This window comes from Nycticebus coucang, chromosome 4, assembly GCF_027406575.1.
Source record: "Nycticebus coucang isolate mNycCou1 chromosome 4, mNycCou1.pri, whole genome shotgun sequence".
Lineage (NCBI taxonomy): Eukaryota > Metazoa > Chordata > Mammalia > Primates > Lorisidae > Nycticebus > Nycticebus coucang.
The window spans coordinates 83,106,889-83,132,330 of NC_069783.1; the positions used below are offsets into that span (position 1 = coordinate 83,106,889).

General features: G+C 35.6%; 1 protein-coding gene across 1 annotated transcript in view; it reads left to right on the top strand.

Moving 5' to 3' along the window:
• The window catches only part of DNAH6 (dynein axonemal heavy chain 6), a 381,781-nt gene that overhangs the window by 42,514 nt on the left and 313,825 nt on the right, over window positions 1–25,442 (top strand). Inside the window, exons 3-4 of the mRNA XM_053587707.1 lie at window positions 20,432–20,603; window positions 23,586–23,850. Coding sequence (XP_053443682.1) covers window positions 20,432–20,603; window positions 23,586–23,850 — 437 coding nt within the window. The remainder of the gene's footprint in view (window positions 1–20,431; window positions 20,604–23,585; window positions 23,851–25,442) is intronic.

Here is a 25,442-nt window from a genome sequence, read left to right on the forward strand (position 1 = left end):
CCCCATATACGGAGGGTGGCGGGTTCAAACCCAGCCTGGGCCAAACTGCAACAAAAAAGTAGCTGGGCGTTGTGGTGGGTGCCTGTAGTCCTTGGGAGGCTGAAGCAAGAGAATCGTCTAAGCCCAGGAGTTGGAGGGTGCTGTGACCTGTGGCACCACAGCACTCTAACTGAGGGCAATAAAGCGAGAAGAAGAAGGAGAGGAGGAGGAGGAGGAGGAGAAGAAGGAGAAGGAGAAGAAGAAGCAGCAGCTAAACAAAGAAATTTTAGACTTAAAATTAACCATTCAACTATTGGACTTAACAGATATCTACAGAACATTTCATCCTAACAAAACTGAATACACATTCTTCTCATAAGCCCATAGAACATACTCCAAAATTGATCACATCTTACGTCACAAGTCTAACCTCAGCAAACTTAAAAGAACAGAAATAATTGCTTCCATCTTCTTGGACCATCATGGAATAAAAGTTGAACTCAGTAACAACAGGAATCTGCAAATTCACACAAGGACATGGAAACTAAAGAACCTTATGCTGAGTGATAGCTGGGTCATAGACAAGATTAAGAAGGAAATTACCCAATTTTTGGAACAAAAGGATACTAAACATGAATCATCAGAACTCTGAGATACGGCAAAGGCAGTCCTAAGAGGGAAATTTATAGCACTGCAAGCCTTCCTCAAGAGAATGGAAAGAGAGGAAGTTAAAACTTAATGGGACATCTCAAGCAACTGGAAAAGGAAGAACATTCCAATCCCAAACCCAGCAAAAGAAAAGAAATAACCAAAATTAGAGCAGAATTAAATGAAATTGAAAACAAAAGAATAATACAACAGATTAATAAATCAAAAAGCTGGTTTTTCGAAAAGGTCAATAAAATAGATAAACCTTTGGCCAACTTAATCAGGAAAAAAAGAGTAAAATCTCTAATCTCATCAATCAGAAACAACAAAGACGAAATAACAACAGACTCATCAGAAATCAAAAAAATCCTTAATGAATATTACAAGAAATGGTAAAGACGAAATAAGAGACTCCTCAGAAATTTAAAAATCTTTAAAGAATATTACAAGAAACTCTATTCTCAGAAATATGAAAATCTGAAGGAAATAGATCAATACTTGGAAGCATGCCACCTGCCTAGACTTAGCCAGAATGAAGTGGAAATGTTGAACAGGCCTAATCAAGTTCTGAAATAGCATCAACCATACAAAATCTCCCTAAAAAGAAAAGCTCAGAATGAGATGGCTTCATGTCAGAATTCTACCAAACCTAAAAAGAGGAACTAATACTTATGTTACTCAACCTTTCCCAAAAATAGAAAGAGAAGGAATATTACCCAACACATTCTATGAAGCAAGCATCACCTTTATACCCAAACCAGGGAAAGACCCAACAAGAAAAGAAAATTATAGACCAATATCACTAATGAACATTGATGGAAAAATATTCAACAAGATCCTAACAAACAGAATCCAGCAACACATCAAACAAATTATATACCATGACCAAGTGGGTTTTATCCCAGAGTCTCAAGGATGGTTCAATATGCATAAATCTATAAATATAATTCAGCACATAAACAAATTAAAAAACAAAGACCATATGATTCTCTCAATGATGCAGAAAAAGCTTTAGATAATATCCAGCATCCCTTCATGGTCAGAACACTTAAGAAAATTGGTATAGAAGGGACAATTCTTTTTTTTTTTTTTTTTATTGTTGGGGATTCATTGAGGGTACAATAAGCCAGGTTACACTGATTGCAATTGTTAGGTAAAGTCCCTCTTGCAATCATGTCTTGCCCCCATAAAGTGTGACACACACCAAGGACCCACCCACCTCCCTCCTTCCCTCTTTCTATTTCCCCCCCCAATAACCATATTGTCATTAATTGTCCTCATATCAAAATTGAGTACATAGGATTCATGCTTCTCCATTCTTGTGATGCTTTACTAAGAATAATGCCTTCCACGTTCATCCAGGTTAATACGAAGGATGTAAAGTCTCCATTTTTTTTAATGGCTGAATAGTATTCCATGGTATACATATACCACAGCTTGTTAATCCATTCCTGGGTTGGTGGGCATTTAGGCTGTTTCCACATTTTGGCGATTGTAAATTGAGCTGCAATAAACAGTCTAGTACAAGTGTCCTTATGATAAAAGGATTTCTTTCCTTCTGGGTAGATGCCCAGTAATGTGATTGCAGGATCAAATGGGAGGTCTAGCTTGAGTGCTTTGAGGTTTCTCCATACTTCCTTCAAGAAAGGTTGTACTAGTTTGCAGTCCCACCAGCAGTGTAAAAATGTTCCCTTCTCCACATCCACGCCTGCAGTTTTGAGATTTTGTGATGTGGGCCATTCTCACTGGGGTTAGATGATATCTCAGGGTTGTTTTGATTTGCATTTCTCTAATATATAGAGATGATGAACATTTTTTCATGTGTTTGTTAGCCATTCGTCTGTCATCTTTAGAGAAAGTTCTATTCATGTCTCTTGCCCATTGATATATGGGATTGTTGGCTTTTTTCATGTGGATTAATTTGAGTTCTCTATAGATCCTAGTTATCAAGCTTTTGTCTGATTGAAAATATGCAAATATCCTTTCCCATTGTGTAGGTTGTCTCTTTGCTTTGGTTATTGTCTCCTTAGCTGTACAGAAGCTTTTCAGTTTCATGAAGTCCCATTTGTTTATTTTTGTTGTTGTTGCAATTGCCATGCCAGTCTTCTTCATGAAGTCTTTCCCCAGGCCAATATCTTCCAGTGTTTTTCCTATGCTTTCTTGGAGGATTTTTACTGTTTCATGCCTTAAATTTAAGTCCTTTATCCATCTTGAATCAATTTTTGTGAGTGGGGAAAGGTGTGGGTCAAGTTTCAGTCTTTTACATGTAGACATCCGGTTCTCCCAACACCATTCATTGAACAGGGAGTCTCCTCCAAGGTATGTTCTTGTTTGGTTTATCAAAGATTAGGTGGTTGTAAAATGTTAGTTTCATTTCTTGGTTATCAATTCGATTCCAAGTGTCTATGTCTCTGTTTTTGTGCCAGTACCATGCTGTCTTGAGCACTATGGCTTTGTAGTACAGACTAAAATCTGGTATGCTGATGCCCCCAGCTTTATTTTTGTTACTAAGAACTGCCTTAGCTATACGTGGTTTTTTCTGGTTCCATACAAAACGCAGAATCATTTTTTCCAAATCTTGAAAGTACGATGTTGGTATTTTGATAGGAATTGCATTGAATAGGTAGATTGCTTTGGGAAGTATAGACATTTTAACAATGTTGATTCTTCCCATCCATGAGCATGGTATGTTCTTCATTTGTTAATATCCTCTGCTATTTCCTTTCTGAAGATTTCATAGTTTTCTTTATAGAGGTCCTTCACCTCCTTCATTAGGTATACTCCTAAGTATTTCATTTTCTTTGAAACTATGGTAAAGGGAGTTGTGTTCTTAATTAGCTTCTCATCTTGACTGTTATTGGTGTACACAAAGGCTACTGACTTGTGAACATTGATTTTATATCCTGAAACATTACTGTATTTTTTGATGACTTCTAGGAGTCTTGTCATTGAGTCTTTGGGGTTCTCTAAGTATAAGATCATGTCATCAGCAAAGAGGGAGAGTTTGACCTCCTGTGCTCCCATTTGGATTCCCTTTATTTCCTTGTCTTGCCTAATTGTATTGGCTAGAACTTCCAGCACTACGTTGAATAGTAAAGGTGGCAGAGGACAACCTTGTCTGGTTCCAGTTCTAAGAGGAAAAGCTTTCAGTTTTACTCCATTCAGTAAAATATTGGCTGTGGGTTTGTCATAGATAGCTTCAATCAGTTTTAGAAATGTGCCACCTATGCCTATACTCTTCAGTGTTCTAATTAGAAAAGGATGCTGGATTTTATCAAATGCTTTTTCTGCATCTATTGAGAGGATCATGTGATCTTTATTTTTGCCTCTGTTAATATGGTGGATAACGTTTATAGACTTGCGTATGTTAAACCAGCCTTGCATCCCTGGGATGAAGCCTACTTGATCATGATGAATGACTTTTTTGATGATAAGCTGTAATCTATTGGCTAGGATTTTGTTGAGAATTCTTGCGTCTATATTCATGAGTGAGATTGGTCTGAAATCCTCCTTTTTGATTGGGTCTTTTCCTGGTTTTGGTATCAGGGTGATGTTTGCTTCATAGAATGTGTTGGGGAAGATTCCTTATTCCTCAATTTTTTGGAATAATTTCTGCAGTACAGGAATAAGCTCTTCCTTGAAGGTTTGATAGACTTCTGGGGTGAAGCCATCTGGACAGGGCATTTTTTGGTTGGAAGATTTTTTATTGTTTCTTTGATCTCAGTGCTTGAAATTGGTCTGTTCAGGAGCTCTATTTCTTCCTGGCTGAGTCTAGGGAGAGGGTGTGATTCCAAATATCGATCCATTTCTTTCACATTGTCAAATTTCTGGGCATAGAGTTTCTGGTAGTATTCAGAGATGATCTCTTGTATCTCTGTGGGATCAGTTGTTATTTCCCCTTTATCGTTTCTGATTTAGGTTACTAGAGATTTTACTTTTCTATTCCTCATTAGTCTGGCCAATGGTTTATCTATTTTATTTATTTTTTCAAAAAACCAACTCCTTGTTTCATTAATTTTCTGAATGATTCTTTTGTTTTCAATTTCATTGATCTCTGATTTGATTTTGGAGATTTCTTTTCTTCTACTGAGTTCAGGCTTAGATTGTTCTTCTTTTTCCAATTCCATAAGATCTCTTGTAAGATTGTTGATGTGCTCTCTTTCTGTTTTTCGAATGTAGGCATCTAAAGCGATAAATTTTCCTCTCAAAACTGCTTTTGCAGTATCCCACAGGTTTTGGTAGCTTGTGTCTTCATTGTTGTTATGCTCAAGGAAGTTAATGATTTCCTGTTTTATTTCTTCCTGCACCCATCTGTTATTCAACAGAAGATTGTTTAGTTTCCATACCTTTGATGGGGTCGAACATTTTTGTTAGAGTTGAGTTCCACCTTTAGTGCCTTATCGTCTGAGAAGATACAAGGTAAAATTTCAATTCTTTTGATTCTGTTGATATTTGTTTTGTGTCACAGGATATGATCAATTTTGGAGAATGTTCCATGGGGTGATGAGAAGAATGTATATTCTTTATCTTTGGGATGGAGTGTTCTATATGGGTCTTATCAAGCACAGTTGTTCTAGGGTCTCATTTAAATCTCTTATATCCTTGTTTAATTTCTGTTTAGAGGATCTGTCCAGCTCTGTAAGAGGAGTGTTAAGGTCCCCTGTTATTATGGTATTATCAGATATCATATTGCTCAGACTGAGTAAGGTCTGCTTCAAGAATCTGGGAGCATTTAAATTGGGTGCATAAATATTTAGAATTAAAATGTCTTCTTGTTGTATTTTTCCCTTGACCAATATAAAGTGACCATCTTTGTCTTTTTTGACTTTAGTTGCTTTAAATCCACATGTATCTGAAAATAAGATTGCAACTCCTCTTTTCTTCTGAATTCCATTTGCCTGAAAAATTGTCTTCCAACCCTTGACTCGGAACTTTAATTTGTCTTTTGAAGCCAGGTGTGTTTCTTGCAGACAGCAAATGGATGGCTTGTGTTTTTTAATCCAGTCCACCAATCTATGTCTCTTCAGTGGGGAATTCAAGCCATTAACATTTATTGAGATAATTGATAAGTGTGGTAGTATTCTATTCGTCTTATTTTGTGAGAGTCCATTACTTAGTTTTATCTTTTGCATCGGTGTGGAGGTGAGGTTCTGTCCTTTAATTTCTGAGTTCTTACTTTGCTGCTGATCCATTGTCGTGGTCAGTGTGCAGAACAGGTTGAAGTATTTCCTGTAGAGCTGGTCTTGTTGTGGCGAATTTCCTCAATGTTTGTATATCCGTAAATGATTTGATTTCTCCATCAATTTTGAAGTTTAGCTTAGCAGGGTACAGAATTCTGGGCTGGAAATTGTTCTGTTTAAGTAGATTAAAGGTAGATGACCATTGTCTTCTTGCTTGGAAAGTTTCATTAGAGAAGTCTGCGGTCACTCTGATGGATTTGCCCCTGTAGGTCAACTGGCGCTTATTCCTGGCCGCTTGCAGAATCTTTTCTTTTGTCTTGACTTTGGACAGGTTCATCACAATGTGTCTTGGAGAAGCTCGGTTAGAGTTGAGGCGACCTGGGATCCGATAGCCCTCTGAAAGCAGTGTGTCAGAATCTTTTGTGATATTTGGGAAATTTTCTTTTATAATATTCTCTAGTATGGCTTCCATTCCTCTGGGGCATTCTTCTTCCCCTTCTGGAATTCCTATAACTTGTATGTTGGAACGCTTCATGAAGTCCCATAATTCTGACAGTGAACGTTCTGCTTTCTCTCTCTTCTTTTCTGCCTCTTTTACTATCTGAGTTATCTCAAAAACTTTGTCTTCTACCTCTGAAATTCTTTCTTCTGCATGGTCTAGCCTGTTGCTGATACTTTCCATTGCATCTTTAAGTTCCCTGATTGACTGTTTCAGTTCCTTCAGCTCTGCTATATCCTTTTTATATTCTTCATATCGTTCATCTTTATTTGATTCTGTTTCTGATTTTCCTTTTGGTTAATTTCCACTTTATTAGCAGTTTCCTTCATTGTTTCCATCATTTCTTTCATTGTTTTCAACGTGTGTATTCTAAATTCCCTGTCTGTCATTCCTAACATTTCTGTATAGGTGGAATCCTCTGCAGTAGCTACCTCATGGTTCCTTGGCGGGGTTGTTCTGGACTGGTTCTTCATGTTGCCTGGAGTTTTCTGCTGATTCTTCCTCATGAGTGATTTCTTTTATCTGTTTCCTTGCCCTAATTTTCCTTTCACTTCCTCTTGCTCTTTAAGTTCTCGTGCCTGTGGAAGTCGCGGGCGGGTTTAGACGGATTGAACACACCGGTTTTCCACTGTTTTAGTCCTCCTCTTGGGGTCCAGAAGTCTCTTGCTGACTCCCTGTATCGTCTCAGGGGTGATGATAGGCAGATCCCACCAGCCAGAGATGCCTGGAGTCCTAACCCCCAGACTCACGGTGCCCAGATCCAAGGAAGCTGTTACTCAGCTGCCATCTTGCTCCGCCTCCCTGATATTTTTCTATAAAGTGGAAAAGTCACCAGAACATAATTCACACATACCGGTACATGAGGTACATAGATTAGTCAGTTACATGGAGACCAAGTAGAATGGTGGTTGCCCGAAGCTCACCCTCCTATTTCACGTGGGGGAAAACACCTTCAGCAGAGTTCAGCAGGCAGAACGAAGTCTAGAAGGGACATTTCTTAAACTAGTAGTGGCCATCTATAGCAAACCCACAGCCAAAATATCCTATTGAATGGAGTTAAATTGAAATGATTTCCACTCAGATCAGGAACCAGGCAAGGTTGCCCATTGTCTCCACTGCTTTTTAACATTGTAATGGAAGTCTTAGCCATCACAATTAGGGAAGAAAAGGTGATCAAGGGTATCCATATAGTATCAGAAGAGATCAAAATTTCACTCTCTGCAGATGATATGATTGTATATCTGGAAAACACCAGGGATTCTATTATAAAACTCTTAGAAGTGATCAAGAAATATAGCAGTTTCTCAGGTTACACAATCAGCACTCATAAATCTGTAGCATATATATATATACCAACAACAGTTAAGCTGAAAAAAAGTCAAGGACTCTATTTCTGTCACAGTAGTGCCAAAGAAAATGAAATATTTGAGAGTTTACCTAAGAAAGGATATGAAAGATCTCTATAAGGAGAACTATAAAACTCTAAGAAAAGAAATATCTGAAGATGTTAACAAATGGGAAAACATACCATGCTCATGGCTGGAAAGAATCAACATTGTTAAAATGTCCATACTATCCAAAGCAATATATAATTTTAATGCAATCCCTATGAAAGCTCCACTGTAATACTTGAAAGAGCTCAAAAAAATAATATTTCATTTTATATGGAGTCAGAGAAAAACCTCGAATAGCCAAGACATTATTCAGCAATAAAAACAAAGCTGGAGGAATCACATTACCAGGCCTCAGACTATACTATAAATCGATAGTGATCAAAACAGCATGGTATTGGTACAAAAACAGAGAGGTAGATATATGGAACACAATAGAGAGCCAAGACATGAACCCAGCTACTTACTGTTATTTGATCTTTGACAAGCCAATTAAAAACATTCAGTGGGGAAAAGATTCCCTATTTAACAAATGGTGCTGGGTGAACTGGCTGGCAACCTATAGAAGACTGAAACTGGACCCACACCTTTCACCATTAACTAAGATAGACTTTCACTTAATTAAAGATTTAAATTTAAGACATGAAACTATAAAAATGCAGAAGAAAGTGCAAGGAAAAAACTTGAAGAACTCAGCCTGGGCAAATATTTTATGAGGAGGACCTCCCCCCAGGGCAATGGAGGCAACACCAAAAATTCATTACCAGGACCTGATCAAACTAAAAAGCTTCTGCATAGCCAAGAACACAGGAAGTAAAGCAAGCAGACACCCCTCAGAATGGGAGAAGATATTTGCAAATTATGTCTCCGACAAGGTTTAATAACCAGAATCCACAGAGAACTCAAACGTATTAGCAAGAAAAGAACAAGTGATCCCATCTCAGGATGGGCAAGGGACTTGATGAGAAACCTCTCTGAAGAAGACAGGTACAGGGCCTACAGACATGAAAAAACGCTCATCATCCTTAATCATCTGAGAAATGCAAATCAAAACTACTTTGAGATATCATGTAACTCCATTAAGATTAGCCCACATCACAAAATCCCCAAACCAGTGATATTGGTGTGGATGTGGAGAAAATGGAACACTTCCACACTGCTGGTGGGAATGCAAACTAATACATTTCTTTTGGCAAGATGTTTGGAGGGTTCTAAAAATAGACCTGCCATTCAATTCTTCAATTCCTCTACTAGGTATATATCCAGAAGACCAAAGATCACATTATAACAAAGATGTTTACACCAGAATGTTTATTACAGCCCAATTCATAATTGCTAAGTCATGGAAGAAGCCCATGTGCCCATCAACCCATTAATGGATAATAAATTGTGGTATATGTACACCATGGAATATTATGCAGCCTTAAAGAAAGATGGAGACTTTACCTCTTTCATGGTTACATGGATGGAGCTGGAACATATTCTTCCTCGCAAAGTATCTCAAGAATGGAAGAAAACCCCCAGTGTACTCAGCCCTACTATGAAACCAATTTCATACAAAAGCTATAACCCAATTATAGCCCAAGAAGAAGGGGAAAGGGGAAAGGGGAAAGGAAGGGGAGGGGAGAGAGGAGGATGGGTGAAGGGAGGGTAATTGGTGGGACCACATCTACAGTGCATCCTGCAAGGGTACATGTGTAATTTACTAAGTGTAGAATGTAAATGTCTTAGCACAATAACTAAGAAAATGCCGTGAAGGCTTTGTTAACCAGTTTGATGAAAATACATCAAATTGTATATAAAATCAGCACATTGTAACCCATGATTGCACTAATGTACACAGCTGTGGTTTAATTAAAAAAATAAAGTTGACATGCATCATTGGTCGTCAAGCAAAGAATAAAATAGAAGTTTCATTTGTTTGATTTTTCTTTTGTGACCAACATGAGTGTTTTAAACTTTTATTCATAAGACCTTTACATATTACTTAAATTTATTTTCAGGCTATTATTTCTGTATATTAATTTTATGCTAGGTTTTTGGGGAGTTATATCTTGATTTTTCAAGTAAACAATAAAATCATCTGATAATAACGGTACTTTTGCCACCTTCTTTCCAATAGTTATATTTATACTCTTTCTTTGTATTAATATCTCTAGAACATTATCAGTACCAATGGAGACAGTGGACTACTTTGTTATTCTGAGCTTTCTACAACCATTCCTACTGTTCCCTTATTAAGCCTAATGTTAGCTATTGAGCTGCTAAGGAAGTATCTATTTTTTTTCTTTTGAAACAAAGTGTCACTATGTCACCCTTGGTAGAGTGTCATGGTATCACAGCTTACAGCAACCTCAAACTCAAGCAATTTCTTGCCTCAGTCTCTCAAGTAGCTGGGACTACAGGAGCCCACCATAATGCCTGCTATTTTTTTGTTGCAGTTGTCATTGTTGTTTAGCAGGCCCGGGTCAGGTTCAAACCCACCAGCCCGGGTGTATGTGGCCGGTGCCCTCACCACCGAACTACGGTGCTTAAAAATTTTTTAAAAATAAAACTATTCTTTTTTGATTAATAATTTTTATTAAAAATAGATGCTAAGTTTATCAAATGTTTTCTCTATATTTATGAAGATGATCATGTGATTTTTCTCCTTACAATTAATATTTGGCATTTTCTTTTTTTTTCTTTTATTTACAGTTTTGTTTTATATCCTCAATGAGATTTAGTAGCTTGCTATGATAAAGTCCTGTATTTTTCTTGTTAATTAATTCTTAATTTCTTTTCCCTATTGTAAAAGGATTCTCCTCCCCAATTTCTGTTTATTTTCAGTACATAGAAAAGCAAGTGGATTTCATATTTATTTTTACCCAGAATCTTATTAATATCCTTTTACACTTATATTTACTTTAGTAATTTTATTTTCAATCTACATAATAAATACCATTAACAATTAGATAATTTTTCCTTTATTTTCTGGTGTTTACACTAATTACTTTATTTTCTAGTTCAGAGGTCAGCAAACTATGACCCACAAGTCAGGTCCAATCCTGTGACCTATTTTATAAATAATGTTTTATTGGATCACAGCCAAGTCTGTTTATTTACATGTCATCTAAGGCTGCTTTCATATTACAGTAGTAGTGTAGTTGTGACAGACACTGCATGGCTCAGGACACCTAAAATATTTACTATCTGTCTTTTTACAAAAAAATGTTTTAGCCTCTTTTGTGGTATTCCAAATGAACTAAGAATTGAAAATAAAGGTGTTAGTGAAAATACTAATCTTATTCTTGTCTTTACTTTTGAGTAAATGTAAAAAGGATGATTGATATTTGCCTTTATTCCTATTTTATTGTTATGGACATTTCAAATATACAAAACATTACAAAGAGAAATACAACAAATAAGTACATGTACCCTGAATAACAATGTTGACTTTTGCTTACTTTGCTTTAACATCTGTTTTTTAAGAGAACAATTACTTTTTAAGGGAATGTTACAGAGATAGTTCTAATACCCTATTCTGATCTCAATGTGCTCTTTCCTCCTTCACTTAATCACTATTATGATTTAATAAATCTATCCCATTTTTTAATATTTTTGTCACTTCAGTTTAAATGCTTATTTTCTTCCAACTTACTATTATGGAAAGTTTCAGAAAACACAGAAAAGTAAGTTGGAAGAAAATAAGCATTTAAACTTATGTTTGTTATTTTGCCATTAAAGTGGTAAACATAATGACAGTTTACTTTTAAATACTTTGGTATGCAATCACAAGAATAAGAGCAATTCCCTATTTATTGTGGTACCATATCTACCCCTAAGAAAATTACTGTTTCCATGATATCATCTAAAATCTAGTTCACATTGAAATTTCTTCAATTATTTGTAGAATGTATTTTACAACTTTTTACCCCAGTAAAGACTTTATTATGATTAATGTACTGCATTTGGTAGTTAAGTTTCTGTAACCTCCTTTAGTCTAGAAGAGTCCTATAACTAATTTTTTTTTTGTAACATTGACTCATTGAAAAGTCCAGGACTACCCTGAAATATATTGTACAGTTTGGATTTGTCTGATTATTTCTTTATGGTGAGATTTGTCTATCTCTTGTTTGATTGTAATGCATTTGAACTTTCTGGGCAGGAGTGCTTCATAGGTGATTCTGCAAATTTTGTATTTTATCAAATCAGGAAGTATATAAGATAACAATGTCACACTATCCATGATACCTAGTTTAAACACTTGGTTAAAATGGTGACTGCTAAGCAAATTAACATGTAATTTGCATATGATCATTTGGTATTATGAACAAGTCTTGTTCCCCCGAAACCTTTTGCAAATGATTTTAGCTTCCATTGATGATATTTGCCTGGATCAAATATTACATTGGAGATGGCAAACTATTAGTTCTAACTCTTCCATTCCTTTTGCATTTAGGAGTTATTTTCTAAAAATGAGAGCCTCTTTCTTTCCCTGACAACGTAAGAAAATATTCATGGATTCATAGCATTTATTTATTTGATGTATTTAAAATTAACTGTAGCAAGATTCCCTATTTAACAAATGGTTCTGGGTGAACTGGCTGGCAACTTAGAGAAGACTGACACTGGACCCACACCTTTCATCACTAACAAAAATTGACTCTCACTGGATAAAAGATTTAAACTTAAGACATGAAACTATAAAGATTCTTGGAGAGAGTGCAGGGGAAAAACTTGAAGAAATTGGCCTGAGAGAATACTTTATGAGGAGGACCCCCCCGGGCAATTGAAGCAACACCAAAAATACATTACTGGGATCTGATCAAACTAAAAATCTTCTGCACAGCCAAGAACACAGTAAGTAAAGCAAGCAGACAGCCCTCAAAATGAGAGAGGATATTTGCAGATTATGTTTCTGACAAAGGTCTGATAAGGAGAATCCACGAAAATTCAAACTTATTAATAAGAAAAGAACAAGTAATCCCATTTCATTGTGGGCAAGGGACTTGAACAGAAGCTTCTCTGAAGAAGACAGGCGCATGGCCTACAGACACTTGAAAAAATGCTCATCATTTTTAATCATCAGAGAAATGCAAATCAAAACCACTTTGAGATATCATCTAACTCCCATAAGAGTGGCTCACATAACAAAATTCCAAAACTACAGATGTTGGCATGGATTTGGAGAAAAGGGAACACTTCTGCAGTGCTGGTGGGAATGCAAGCTAATAGGTCCCTTTTGGAGAGAAGTATGGAGAATACTCAGGGATCTAAAAGTAGACCTACCATTCAATACTGCAATTCCTCTACTAGGTGTAAACCAAAATTACTTTATAACAAAGATATTTGCACCAGATAGTTCATTGCAGCTCAATTTATAAGAGCCAAATTATGGAAGAAACCCAAGTGCCCATAGACCCATGAATGGATTAATAAATTGTGGTATATGTACACTATGGAATATTATGCAGCTTTAAAAAATATTTTACCTCTTTTATATTTATATGGATAGAGCTGGAACATATCCTACTTAGTAAAGTATCTCAAAAATGGAGGAAAAAATATTCAACATACTCAGTACTATTATGAAACCAATTTACAATCACTCACACTTTGATATGAAGAATAGATCACAACTATGGCCTAGGATGAAGGAGGGAGGGGGGATAGGAGGGGAGGTGGAAGGTCAGATGGAGGGAGAGTGAATGGTGGAATCACACCTGTGGTACATGTACTGACAAGGGTACATGTCAGATCTATTAAGTATAGAATAGAAATGTCTTAACATAATAATTAAGTAAATGAGGTGAGGAATATATTAACCAGTATGATGTAAGCATTCCAAATTGTATATGAAATCAGCACATTGTACCCCATAAATGCATTAATGTATACATGATCTACCTCTATGATTTAATAAAAATTAAAAAGAGAAAAATGTACTAATTAATAATATATTTATTTAGTCAAATAAATGCTGAATACCTCATGTTCTCAAATTCTACCAATAAAAAAATAAAATTAACTATAGAATTTTTTTAATGTTCAAATTCCCCATACCCCTTTATTTGTTAACACTTTTCTGTACAGAACAGCTTTATTTCCACTCTCTGTCACCTGGGCTACAGTACAGTGTTGTGATTATAGTTCACTGCAACTTTGAACTTTTGGGCTCAAGCAATCCTCCAGCCTCAGCCTCGTGAGTAGCTGGGACTGTAGGCATATATGCCTGACTAATTTTCTTTTTCTTTCTTTCTTTTTTTTGTAGAAGAAGGATCTTCAATCTTAATCAGATTCCCAAGGTTAATTCTTGAATCTTAACAATATTTTCCTGAAATATATATAGAAGAACAAAGGTCTAAGAATTACTTATATAAATTTTAAAAAAATAGAACATTATGTGTTAACTTTGCCCAGAGATCAAGATTCTTAAATAAGTTTTTAATAATTAAGACAGTATACATGCATAATAACCAACAAGACCAACAAGATAGCATAAAGAGCACGCCCCACCCCCATAAAAAAAGAGTCACAACAAAATATAAACTTTATATATAGCAGGGGTAGCATAAAAATCAGTTGGGAGAAATAATGGATTATTTAATAAGTGGTCCTGTAACAACTGGTTATTTATATTAACATAAGGAAAAAATACAGTCCTACCTCACACAATACAAAAACTAAATTCTAAATAGAATAAAGAAAACAAAAGAAGAATATCTTCGTGAACCCAGATTAGGGAAGGATTTGTCAGGCAAAGTAGACTTCAGAGCAGAGAATATTCCAGGGATAAGGAAAGTCAGTTCATTATAATAATAATTGGGACAATATGTTCAGGGCACATAACAATCTTAAACATTTATGGATCTGCTAAGCCAGCTTCCAAATATGTGAAGTAAAAATGTATAGAACTGCAAGTAGAAACAAACTACTCCATGATTATAGCCAGAAACTTCAATACCTCAATAACTGACAAAAGAATAGATGAAAATCAGCAAGGATATAGAAGACTTGACCACCATCAATCAACTTGACATAATCGAAGCTATTGACACACTACCCAACAACAGCAGAATGCATTTTTAAGTACTTGTAAGGCATGTACCAATATAGACTATGTTATAAACAAAACAGATCTTGATAAATTTAAAAGATTTCATATTATACAGAGTTTGTTCTCAGACCATCATAAAACTAAATTAGAGATCAGTAACAGAATTAGCTCTTGAAAATTCCCAAATATTTGGAAATTAAATACACTTCTACACAATCCAATAAATCAAAGAAGAAATCAAAAGGGAAATTATAAAGTATTTTGGACTGAACTAAAGTGAAAAGAATATATTAGAATTTACTGGATTCTGCTAAAGCAGTAGTTAGGGAGAAATTTAGAGCAATAAATACCTATCAAAGAAAATAAAAAATCACTTAAATCAATTAACTCTACTTTATCAAAAGAAACTAGTACAAACAGGCACAAACAGAAGCAAGCAGAAGAAAGGAAGTATTAAAAGTCATATAAAGAATCAATACAGGGCAGCGCTTATGGCTCAAAGGAGTGTGGTGCTGGCCCCATATACCAGAGGTGGCAGGTTCAAACCCAGCCCCAGCCCAAAACTGCCAAAAAAAAAAAAAAAAAAAAAAAAACAATCAATACAGTAGAAAACAAACAAACAAAAAAGAATAAAATAAAACCAAAATCAAATTGAAAGTATCTTGGCCCTTTGTTGTTGTTTGGAGTATTGACAAAATAAAAACTGTTCTCTGATTTCTTCTTTCTAGACAAATCTACTGAATGCTAAAAGTTGGGGTTTACCACTGATATCAGTAGATTTATCTAACTGAATTACAAACATGTTTACTTCTTTGAGGTGAGGTATTGCTTAAAATTCTATATTTCCAGATAAATCCTTAATACATTGTGAAATTGTATTATCTGAAAATGGAAGTTTAAAAAGTTCCTTGTCATATTCTTCTTCAAACATTGTTTTTACAATTGCACAGCAGGCAGGTAAAATAACGATTCTGCAATTGTATGAGATTTCCTTTTCCTAGCTACAGTTTGTTCACCTGTGTGACTCCCTTCTTGTGCTTTATCTGATATTGTTGCATATTTCGTCCATATTTTCACTTGCTTAGTATTACTGAATGCCACTCGTTTGAATTATTCCACTGGCTTTTTGGTCAAAGGGAATGTCTGGATTGTACATGTCTCTTAAATTTGCTAGGAACCATAACTTCATTTGTTAATGCTTCACCATAAATTATGCATGTAGGACATGATGGATTTGCTTTACTACACATGAAACCAAATGATAAATAATCCTCATTATACTGATGACCAATAGTTTTTAATTTAGTTGCCAATGTACTGGATGAAGCAGTATTCCACTCACTAGTGTTGTCTTCTAACTTTTGTTTCTTTACTAAAAACTTGTTCATTTTAATTGACCACTGTGTAACAAAAATAAAAAATGCCAAATAAAAAATAATAAAAATAAATAAATAAACAATTCGTACTTTTTAAAAAGAAATATAGATGTTAATTAAAAATATTTGGAAAATTTTCAGAACTAGGATTTGCAAGGTAATTGCATCCAACTGCTTCACTGTTTCAAATCTTGACATAACTGTACCATGAATTCAATATGAGCTATACCTCCTTACTACTTCAGACACAAGGGATTGCTGAGTCATAGGGCTTCCTTCACTTCAGATGATTTTGACACATATTGGTGTTCATCAGCAAATCCTTGTCAAATCACGCCATCTATGGACATTTTGTGAAACCTTATTTGTCAAGGCTACATCCCACCCACTTTAAAACTAAGCCAGTGTTTATTATAACAATAAAACATTTATTTATTACAGCAATAACATAATCAATTTAAAGAGGCTTTAATCTTAATATTAAATTAATTATTGTGCTTTGAACTTCTTCTGAAAATAATTTAATTAATGATCTTTAAAAATTTTGGCCACCCACCTGTGATGCTCTCTTGGCACACCAGTGTTGCCATAGCACATCGCCGAAATCACTAATCTAGAGGCTTAATTAATTCAAGTTAGAGGTTTGTTTTGGTGTAACTACTTCACAGCAGGTGTAATGTTATTTCATTAATTGGCCCATAGTGTCTAATTGTCTCTCTTTTTTTTTAGTATGAGCAGCTATTTATGATAGTTACCTAGGCCCATCAATTCATTAGGGCTTATAAAATGTTAAAATTCTATCATTCCTTTCTTTAAGTACTATTTCATGAAGGAGAAGCCTCCCTCTTTTTTGCTATTTGATGGCTTTAGCTACAGTTTGCAGAACAACTTCTTGATTTTTTTCCCTTTATTTTTCTGTTTTCAAAATGATCATTTGGTCTTATAATATCCTCGTAAGGTGAGCAAAGAGCATTTCCACTATCCATGGAGATGTTAATCTGTTACTTTATGTTTTTCCTAAAATAATTTAGTATGAGAGTTGACTATAGTCCTTTCTGTTTCTCATTGCTATAATACAGATGTAAAATGATGTTAGTTTTCCTGTGCTTTTTTGAGGGGGGTTTGTAAAGGAAGAAAGGGTAGCTAAGATAGTTTTAAAAACTCCAGAACTTTCTCATCTGATGTTTTCACTAATTGATTAGAAAGATGGCTGATGTACTTTCTGAGATCTGTTTCCTCTGCTCCTTTTATCTGGATGGTCTCTTTTCTTTGCCCCTATTGTGTTTGTCTTACTCAATTAGGATTCTATTGCCCATAGTTGCTCTGTGGCTTTGTCCTACGATAGATCTTTCTTGTTGTTAGTTTTGAGAGCTTAGAGCACTGAGAGACTACTCTGATAGCTTCAGACTTGGCATCAGTAACCTGTAAGTTTGAATTTGAAGAACTCATATTTAGTTTCCATTGCTATTCTTGGTTTCTTCTATCATATTTTCCATGGACTATCTGTTAGAGATTTTAAGGTTCCCCATTGTGAAGGACATTATGTGTCTTCTTGCCTTCCCTATGTTTCCTCCAGCATATAGATTATTAGTGTTTTTTTATTATCTACCTGGATTTTTAATGCCATGGGAAAGATTTTGCCACTTTGTTATGTTAGAGATGTCCATGAGTTTTTGGTTTAATGATCCTAGTTGCTATGTCAGTTTTATGTGCTTTATGTATGTGAGGCCATATTATTGGATACATATAAAGTTAAAATTCTTATCTTTCCAGTAAATTAAACTTGATTATTATTGTGAAGTGACTGACCCTCTTTATCACTAATAGTGCTTTTATCTTAGTTTACTTTAATCTGATATTAAAATAGCCAACATCACCTTTCTTTTCTTAAATAATTGCCTGTTATGATTTTTCCATCCTTTTTCAACCTTTCTGTGTATTTACATTTTAGACATCTCATGAACAGCATAAAGTATGATTTGTTTTTAATCCAAGCTAATAAGTCTTTTAACTGGAACATTAAATACATTTTCCTTCAGAGTGGTTACTGAGATACTTAGGTGAAAACCTCTATTTTGTACTTTCTAATTGTCCAACCTGTTCTTTGTTTTTTTTCTGTCTTGTATTCTTTGATTTGTTTCTTCATTCCTTTTTTCAAACTACAAACTGGAATTTATACACTTTTTTACTATTCTGTTAGCAATTACCCTAGAAATTACAACACGTATCCTTAAATTATCAAAATTTTATCTTTACGCTCCTCCCAGATTGCACTCTTTTATACCACTTACCACCTCTTTAATTTACATATTCTAAACACCACAAATGATTATTATCTTTGCTCAGCTAACATTTATTTGGATTTACTTCATATTTATTGCTTTTCATTTCTTTTTTTATTAAGTCTTTTGTACATAGATCATAAATACATTTATGCCCATTTCAGTGTGTTGATTATTTGTACAAATTGGAGTGCCTACATCATACTATCTTTAATCATCAGAGAAATGCAAACCAAAACTACTCTGAGATACCATCTAACTCCAGTAAGAGTAGCCCACATCACAAAATCCCAAAACAAGAGATGTTGGCGTGGATATGGAGAAAAGGGAACACTTCTGCACTGCTGGTGGGAATGCAAGCTAGTACGTTCCTTTTGGAAGGAAGTTTGGAGAACATTCAGGGATCTAAATCTAAATCATTTCTTTCTTTTTGCTTGAAGAAAAGCCTTTAGAGTTTGTTACAATTGTACCAGTGATGAATTCTATCATTTTTTATTTATATAAAATATATTTATTTCAGGAAATTTTCAATTCTTGAAAGATATTTTCACTGGGCATAGAATTCTGGATTGAGAATTTCAATCAAAAAATCTACCCTCTTATGACTTCCATTGATACTATTGAGATGTCAACTATTTGTCATAATTTGGAAGATAATCTGTTTTTCTGCCTTGTATTTTCAAATATGTGTGTGTATTTGAGGGTGGGGATTTAGTTATGTGTTTATTGTTTGTTTTTGTTTTTGAGACAGAGTCTCACTCTCTTGCACTGGGTAGAGTGCCGTGGCATCATTGTAGCTCACAGCAACCTCAAACTTTTGGGCTTGAGCAACCCTCTTGCCTCAGCCTCTGTAGTAGCTAGAACTTCAGGTGCCTGACACAACATCCAGCTAGTTTTTTGTTGTTCTGTTTTATTTTGTTTTGTTTTGTTTCTGAGAGTTGTCTCACTCTTGCTCAGGCTGATCTCGAATTCCTGAGCTCAAGCAATTCATCCACCTCAGCCTCCCAGAGTGCTGGGATTACAGGCAGGAACCACCGCTCCCAGCCTAGATGTGTGTTTAATTCTCTATGTTCCTTTACTTTAGTTCTAATCCTAGTTATGACGTGTTAGCGTCTTAATTTCAGTTAAGTTTTCTTTGTTCATTTCAGTAGGTTTCAGAAAAGGGTTTTTTTAGTGTACACTAATGTTATCGTTTTTATAGATCATTATTTTGTTTCTGTGACGTCATCCTAAGCAAATCCCATCTCTTTTTCCACTTTTCAATTTGTGGTTCTGGTCTCTGTTCCTTTTTAGCACTATTAATAAAGATTAGCTCTCCCTTATCTCTGTGGTACTAGCTAACCTTTTCCTTTCATGGGCAAATGGCTCAAGAGGGATTTTTATCCAAAACCAAATGCAATTTACATGAAAACATAACAGCTGTTTCCTTTACTTACTCTCACACTTTTTTTTCCTTATCCAAGTGTATAAGAGATTAGCTATCATGCTAAACTCATAATGCTTAAAAACTAAAATCCATTATGGTGAATTTCTCACTTCCATTCATAATGTTAAAAACTAGGATTTTATTGCCATAATTTGAAGTTAGTTTAGCCTGAGGTAATGCCAGCTATTTTTAGGTTTTCAGTCAACTATGGCTTTGGGAAATGATGACTGAGTTTTGGATAGAGTGGTAGGATTTATACATTCCCTCCTATAGCAGTGGTAGTGAGTGATGGGGGTTTGCAGTGGACAATTAAGGGGTGATATAATTTTATGCCTCTGAGCCTTTTATGTGATAACTTACTTCTAGAAGGATTCATTGGTGATTTAAAGTATAAAATTAAAGGAAACCAAGTAGGGAAGTCCTATTTAAGCAATAGGCCAGGGACGTGCAATGGTGGTAGTTGCTGTTAAGACTTGTGACTTTGATAGAAAATTAGTCCAAGGAGGAAATAAATTTCCAGCAGAGAAAGAGTCCAACGATACTGAAAAATAAGCCAAGTTCTCACACTCACCAATGTTAAAAAGATTAACATGTCTCTCTATTTCCCAAAGCCAGTGCTAAAAGTCTACCAAGATCATAAGCAGCCAGAATACATACATGAACAGAACCGACTTCAGTTATTGTCTTCTGGAGTCCTTAAACCTTCAACAACCATTGGAGAAAAAGGTTCTCTAAAACCACCTATTCAGTTTGCTATGCATGAAGATGCTGTGAAAAAAACGCAGGTATAAGATTAAAATACTTAATTTATCCTTCTAATTTTAGTTCTGTATAGCATTGCTAACATGCTTTTAACTCATGAGAATAGTAGCAAAATTGTTTTCTGTAATGTTGCATAATTATTGTTTGTTATTTAAGGAAAACTTGTACAGTAGCAGAAAATCATAAAGGAAATTTTCAGCATTTTACAATGTTTTCTGACCTTCTCTTACATGTTAAAAGAAGACATAATAGTGTTTTGAATGTAGTAACTTTTTTAAACTTTTCATCATTTTTACCCCAAATGCCAATTTTTGAAGACATTGATGAAAGGCAATAAAAGAGAGACTAAGCCAGCTAGAAAGACAACTTATATGGCTCACAAGAGTTGTGGAGTGGAGAAATTGCCTTGCAAAGCATAAATGAATAGTAACTCAGGGAAGAAATCACTAGAGCTTGGCTTTAGATGAATATTCGTAGATAATTAAAGAGAAAAACAGAAAGGGGAGAAAATGTGAAGGGCATATCTACAGTCCAGATACCAAGAGAGCCAAGATTTCTCTGAACTTTTGATTGAGAGGATCCCTTGATACTCATTAAATATTTAAGGACTGGTCAGGTTCCAGGCATTGAGCTAGAGTGCAGGACAAACAGAGCTGAGGACAAGCTTTGCCCTCAAGGATGTCAAAGTCTGGAGGTGGATAGGTGGACAAGTGAGCACTCAAGCACAGTGCAGCATGGTAAGAGATCTCCTTTGTTGTTTAAGGTTCAAAATGATGAAGAACTGAAGAGAAGGGACTCTTATACCTACCTGACTATCAGGAAGCCAGCCAGTGAAGAAAAAGCTGCCCTTGGGAGGTGCACTAAGCTCAGAGAATGAGTGAAGAGTTAATGAGACAGATAAGATGAGAGAGGTGGGAGCTTACCATGGGCTTAGATGAGATCTTCCTGAGAGAATGAAATCATATGAGGAATTATGTGGACTTTTGTATAGCCTCTTTTAATATGGTTTCTGTAAAGTGCAGAAGGAGCTATCTTAAGTAGAGCTAGGAAAGATTTGATTGCCCATAAATTAATTTGGCATAAAGTGGGCTTCAAGAACTTAAATTTTTAAAAGAGAGAAATGTGTCTGGGCATCTGTAATGAAAGAGGGGAGAAAGTATGGGTTATGCTTCCTAATTGTAACGGTCACTCAGCGAGGAATTCAGTAAAGAGCTAGAGATTAAAAGGAAATGTGGGGAAAGCAGGACATTTAATATAAACAGAGAATGACACATATTCTGAAAAGAGGGTAATTTTTCCAGTATTGATTTCTCATAATAAGTTTAGAATATAAATGCAACAATGAAGAGATGAAGGAAGGCAGAAAGGAAGGAAAATTGGAGGCTTCTGATAATTTAAGAAAGACAGTGACTCACAAATTGGAAAAAAGACAGTGATTTCCAGAAAGAAAGACCACAGTTGTTCACATTTTAGAAATAAATGATTCCTTTATTTCCCACCCCCACGTTTGAGCATATGTAACTGCTAAATGAAATTACATCTTCCCACTGAGTTGCATAATTAGAAATATGTGCTCAGATGAAAATGTGTGGCCCCATTATTGAAGAAATCTTTTACTTAGAAGTAAAACTTTTTTAAAGACAGAATTATGAAAATAAATGCATTTTCTGTTAAAATATTAATTCTTTAGTCTCATAAAAATATAAAGTTGACTCCAGCCCTTGTTGAGACATTGAGGTGAGGCCATGCGTGTTTTCTCTGGCTCTGGGTATCAGTTTTGGCCTCTTCTGTCACACAGAACAGTGCTGTTACTGCCATCTCTGGCCAATAAGGGGAAGAACCACATTGTATCTTTTGGGTTTAAAGATGTGTTTCCTTCAGCTCTGAATGTGCTCAGCTACTCTCAAACTGTTGTTCAGCAGGTTATATTTAATCAGAGATAGAGAATAATGATCCCTGTGAATACACGAATACAAACTTTCTGGGAGGTTGTGCCACAGAGCTTGCAGTAACAAGTCTCTTGCAGAAAGGGCAGCCTTGATTAGCTTTGCTAATAGGTAATAAAATAATCATGAATATATTTACATTAGTTATTCAGCAAAAAGGTACACTATGATGACTTTTTTACTGTAAAGCCAGTTACCCCTATGCTGTCAGAGAGACATAGATTAATTTAACACTAACCTTTGGAGTTAGTGTTCAGTTTCCTCAAACACACTTACTAACTTCCTGCACAGGAGGAAAGGATGTAGTTGATACCACCCAAGATTTTCAGGCAGAAACAAAGGGGTGTAACTGGCTCTGAGAGCACAGGCAGTGAGACTCAGGTAGTAGAGCAAAGCTCAATTGTGTGCTCATGTGGGGCAGGACTCAGCTTGCTGCTCCAAGCGTGTTCCTGCAGGATCCACATCCCTGGGGCAGGTTAGAAATGCAGAAGCTCAGGTTCCACCCCAGCACCAGGGAATCAAAATCTGCAGTATAACAAGACCCTCTGGTAATTCACATGCGTATATAAATTTAAGAAGACCAGGTCTACAAAACCGACGATTATTAATTAATAAAACACATGCTTCTCTAAGGCTATCACACAATGATTCCCAATACTCAATGTAGCCACCCCTCATATTCACAAAGAAGTAAAGTTACTATGAGTTCTAATAAAGTTGCTGGCACAGGTGAAGAGGTCAAGGGGAGGGACAGCAGTCAGGATAGATACAGAGCAACTGAGCAAGGAGGGTGGTGGGCCCCATGAACACCAGAGAGCTGGTACTATTTAATGCAATAAACACTGAGTTAACCAAGCAGGGAGGCAATAGGAGCTGACACTGGGGTTTTTTTGTTTGTTTGTTTTTAAATGTGGGAAGGGGATGGGCATGGACAGGAAAAACTGAGAAGGAGTATCACTGCCTAACAATAGCTTAAAATTTTTCATTATTAGTCCTGAGGGTAATATTTTGTCAATTCTGAGTGTGTATGCAAAAACTCATTAAATTTGCTTTGTTTAAATCCACCAGCGCTCCTCTGAGATGTACACTCCCTCTCCTCCTAAACTGCCACGGGCAAGTATTGGAAGAAGAGGTCTGTTTGGGACTCGATCTTCAGCTTATCCTACATACATTTTCCAAGACCAGGAAGAAGTTATTAAAGCCAACATCTCTGATCCCTTGCAAATCATTAAAATAATACGTGAAAATGAAAATCTTGGATTTCTTTATATGATCCCTGCAGTGCCAAGGTCTTCCATTGAATATGATACATATAATCTGAAGTGAGTTCTTTTTTATGAAGTAATTACTTTAAAACTGAAAATTACAAGTAAGATTGCAAATATTATCCATAATTGATTGTGGTCTTAATGATAAATATGATTGAATATAATTTTGGTTGTCATCCCTTGATAAATGAATCCCATTAACAAAAATTTTATTTGTTTTTTCCAATTATTTTTCCATTATCTGTTTAGAAACATTGCCTATCTTATGGCGTAGTACACTATTGCACTTCTCTGTGTAATGTTATGACTTCTGTTTTTAATCAGTATTATAAACTTAGTTTTGGTTGTGATTATGGAGGAAAGAAGATGGAAATCTTTAAAACATAAATGGTTTATGATTTGCTTTCTATGTCATTTCAGGTTTCCTTTATAGGCTAAAAATAGGAATTTTTTTAAAAAATAATATGAGCTTGATAACTTAGGTTGTTATTCATGTAGATTGATTTCCCACCCACACTCTTTTTTTTTAGCATAACTTTATTTAATTAAAGATAGCACTGTCTTTTGTCTTTTTTATTTTATCAAATCATAGCTGTGTACATTGATATAATCATGGGGCATCATTCACTAGCTTCACAGACCGTTTACCAAGTTTCACATATACCCTTTAAGATGCACGGCTGGTGTAATCCCACCAATCCCCTTCCCTCTAACCACCTTCTCCCTCCCTCCCCCACCCTTTCCCCCTTCCCCCTATTCTTAGGTTGTAACTGGGTTATAGCTTTCATGTGAAAACCCTAAATTAGTTTCATAGTAGGGCTGAGTACATTGGGTACTTTTTCTTCCATTCTTGAGATACTTTACTAAGAAGAATATGTTCTAGCTCCATCCATGTAAACATGAAAGAGGTAAAGTCTCCATCTTTCTTTAAGGCTGCATAATATTCCATGGTGTACATATACCACGGTTTATTAATCCATTCGTGGATCGATGGGCACTTGGGCTTCTTCCATGACTTAGCAATTATGAATTGAGCTGCAATAAAAATTTTGGTAGAAATATCTTTGTTATGATGTGATTTTTGGTCTTCTGGGTATATGCCCAGTGGAGGGATTACAGGATTGAATGGCAGATCTATTTTTAGATCTCTAAGTGTTCTCCATATCTCTTTCCAAAAGGAATGTATTAATTTGCATTCCCACCAGCAGTGCAAAAGTGTTACCTTTTCTCAACATCCGCGCCAACCTCTCTGGTCTTGGGATTTTGTGATATAGGCTAGTCTCACTGGAGTTAGATGGTATCTCAAAGTAGTTTTGATTTGCATTTCTCTGATAATTAAAGATGATGAGCATTTTTTCATATGTCTGAAGGCCGTGCGCCTGTCTTCTTCAGAGAAGTTTCTCTTCAAATCCCTTGCCCAGCCTGTGATGGGATCCCTTGTTCTATTCTTGCTAATGCGTTTGAGTTCTCCGTGGATTCTGGTTATTAAACCTTTGTGAGAGACATAACCTGCAAATATCTTCTCCCATTCTGAGGGCTGCTTGCTTGCTTTACGTACTGTGTTCTTGGCTGTGCAGAAGCTTTTTAGTTTGATCAAGTCCCAGTAGTGTATTTTTGAAGCTGCTTCAATTGCCCTGGGGGTCCTC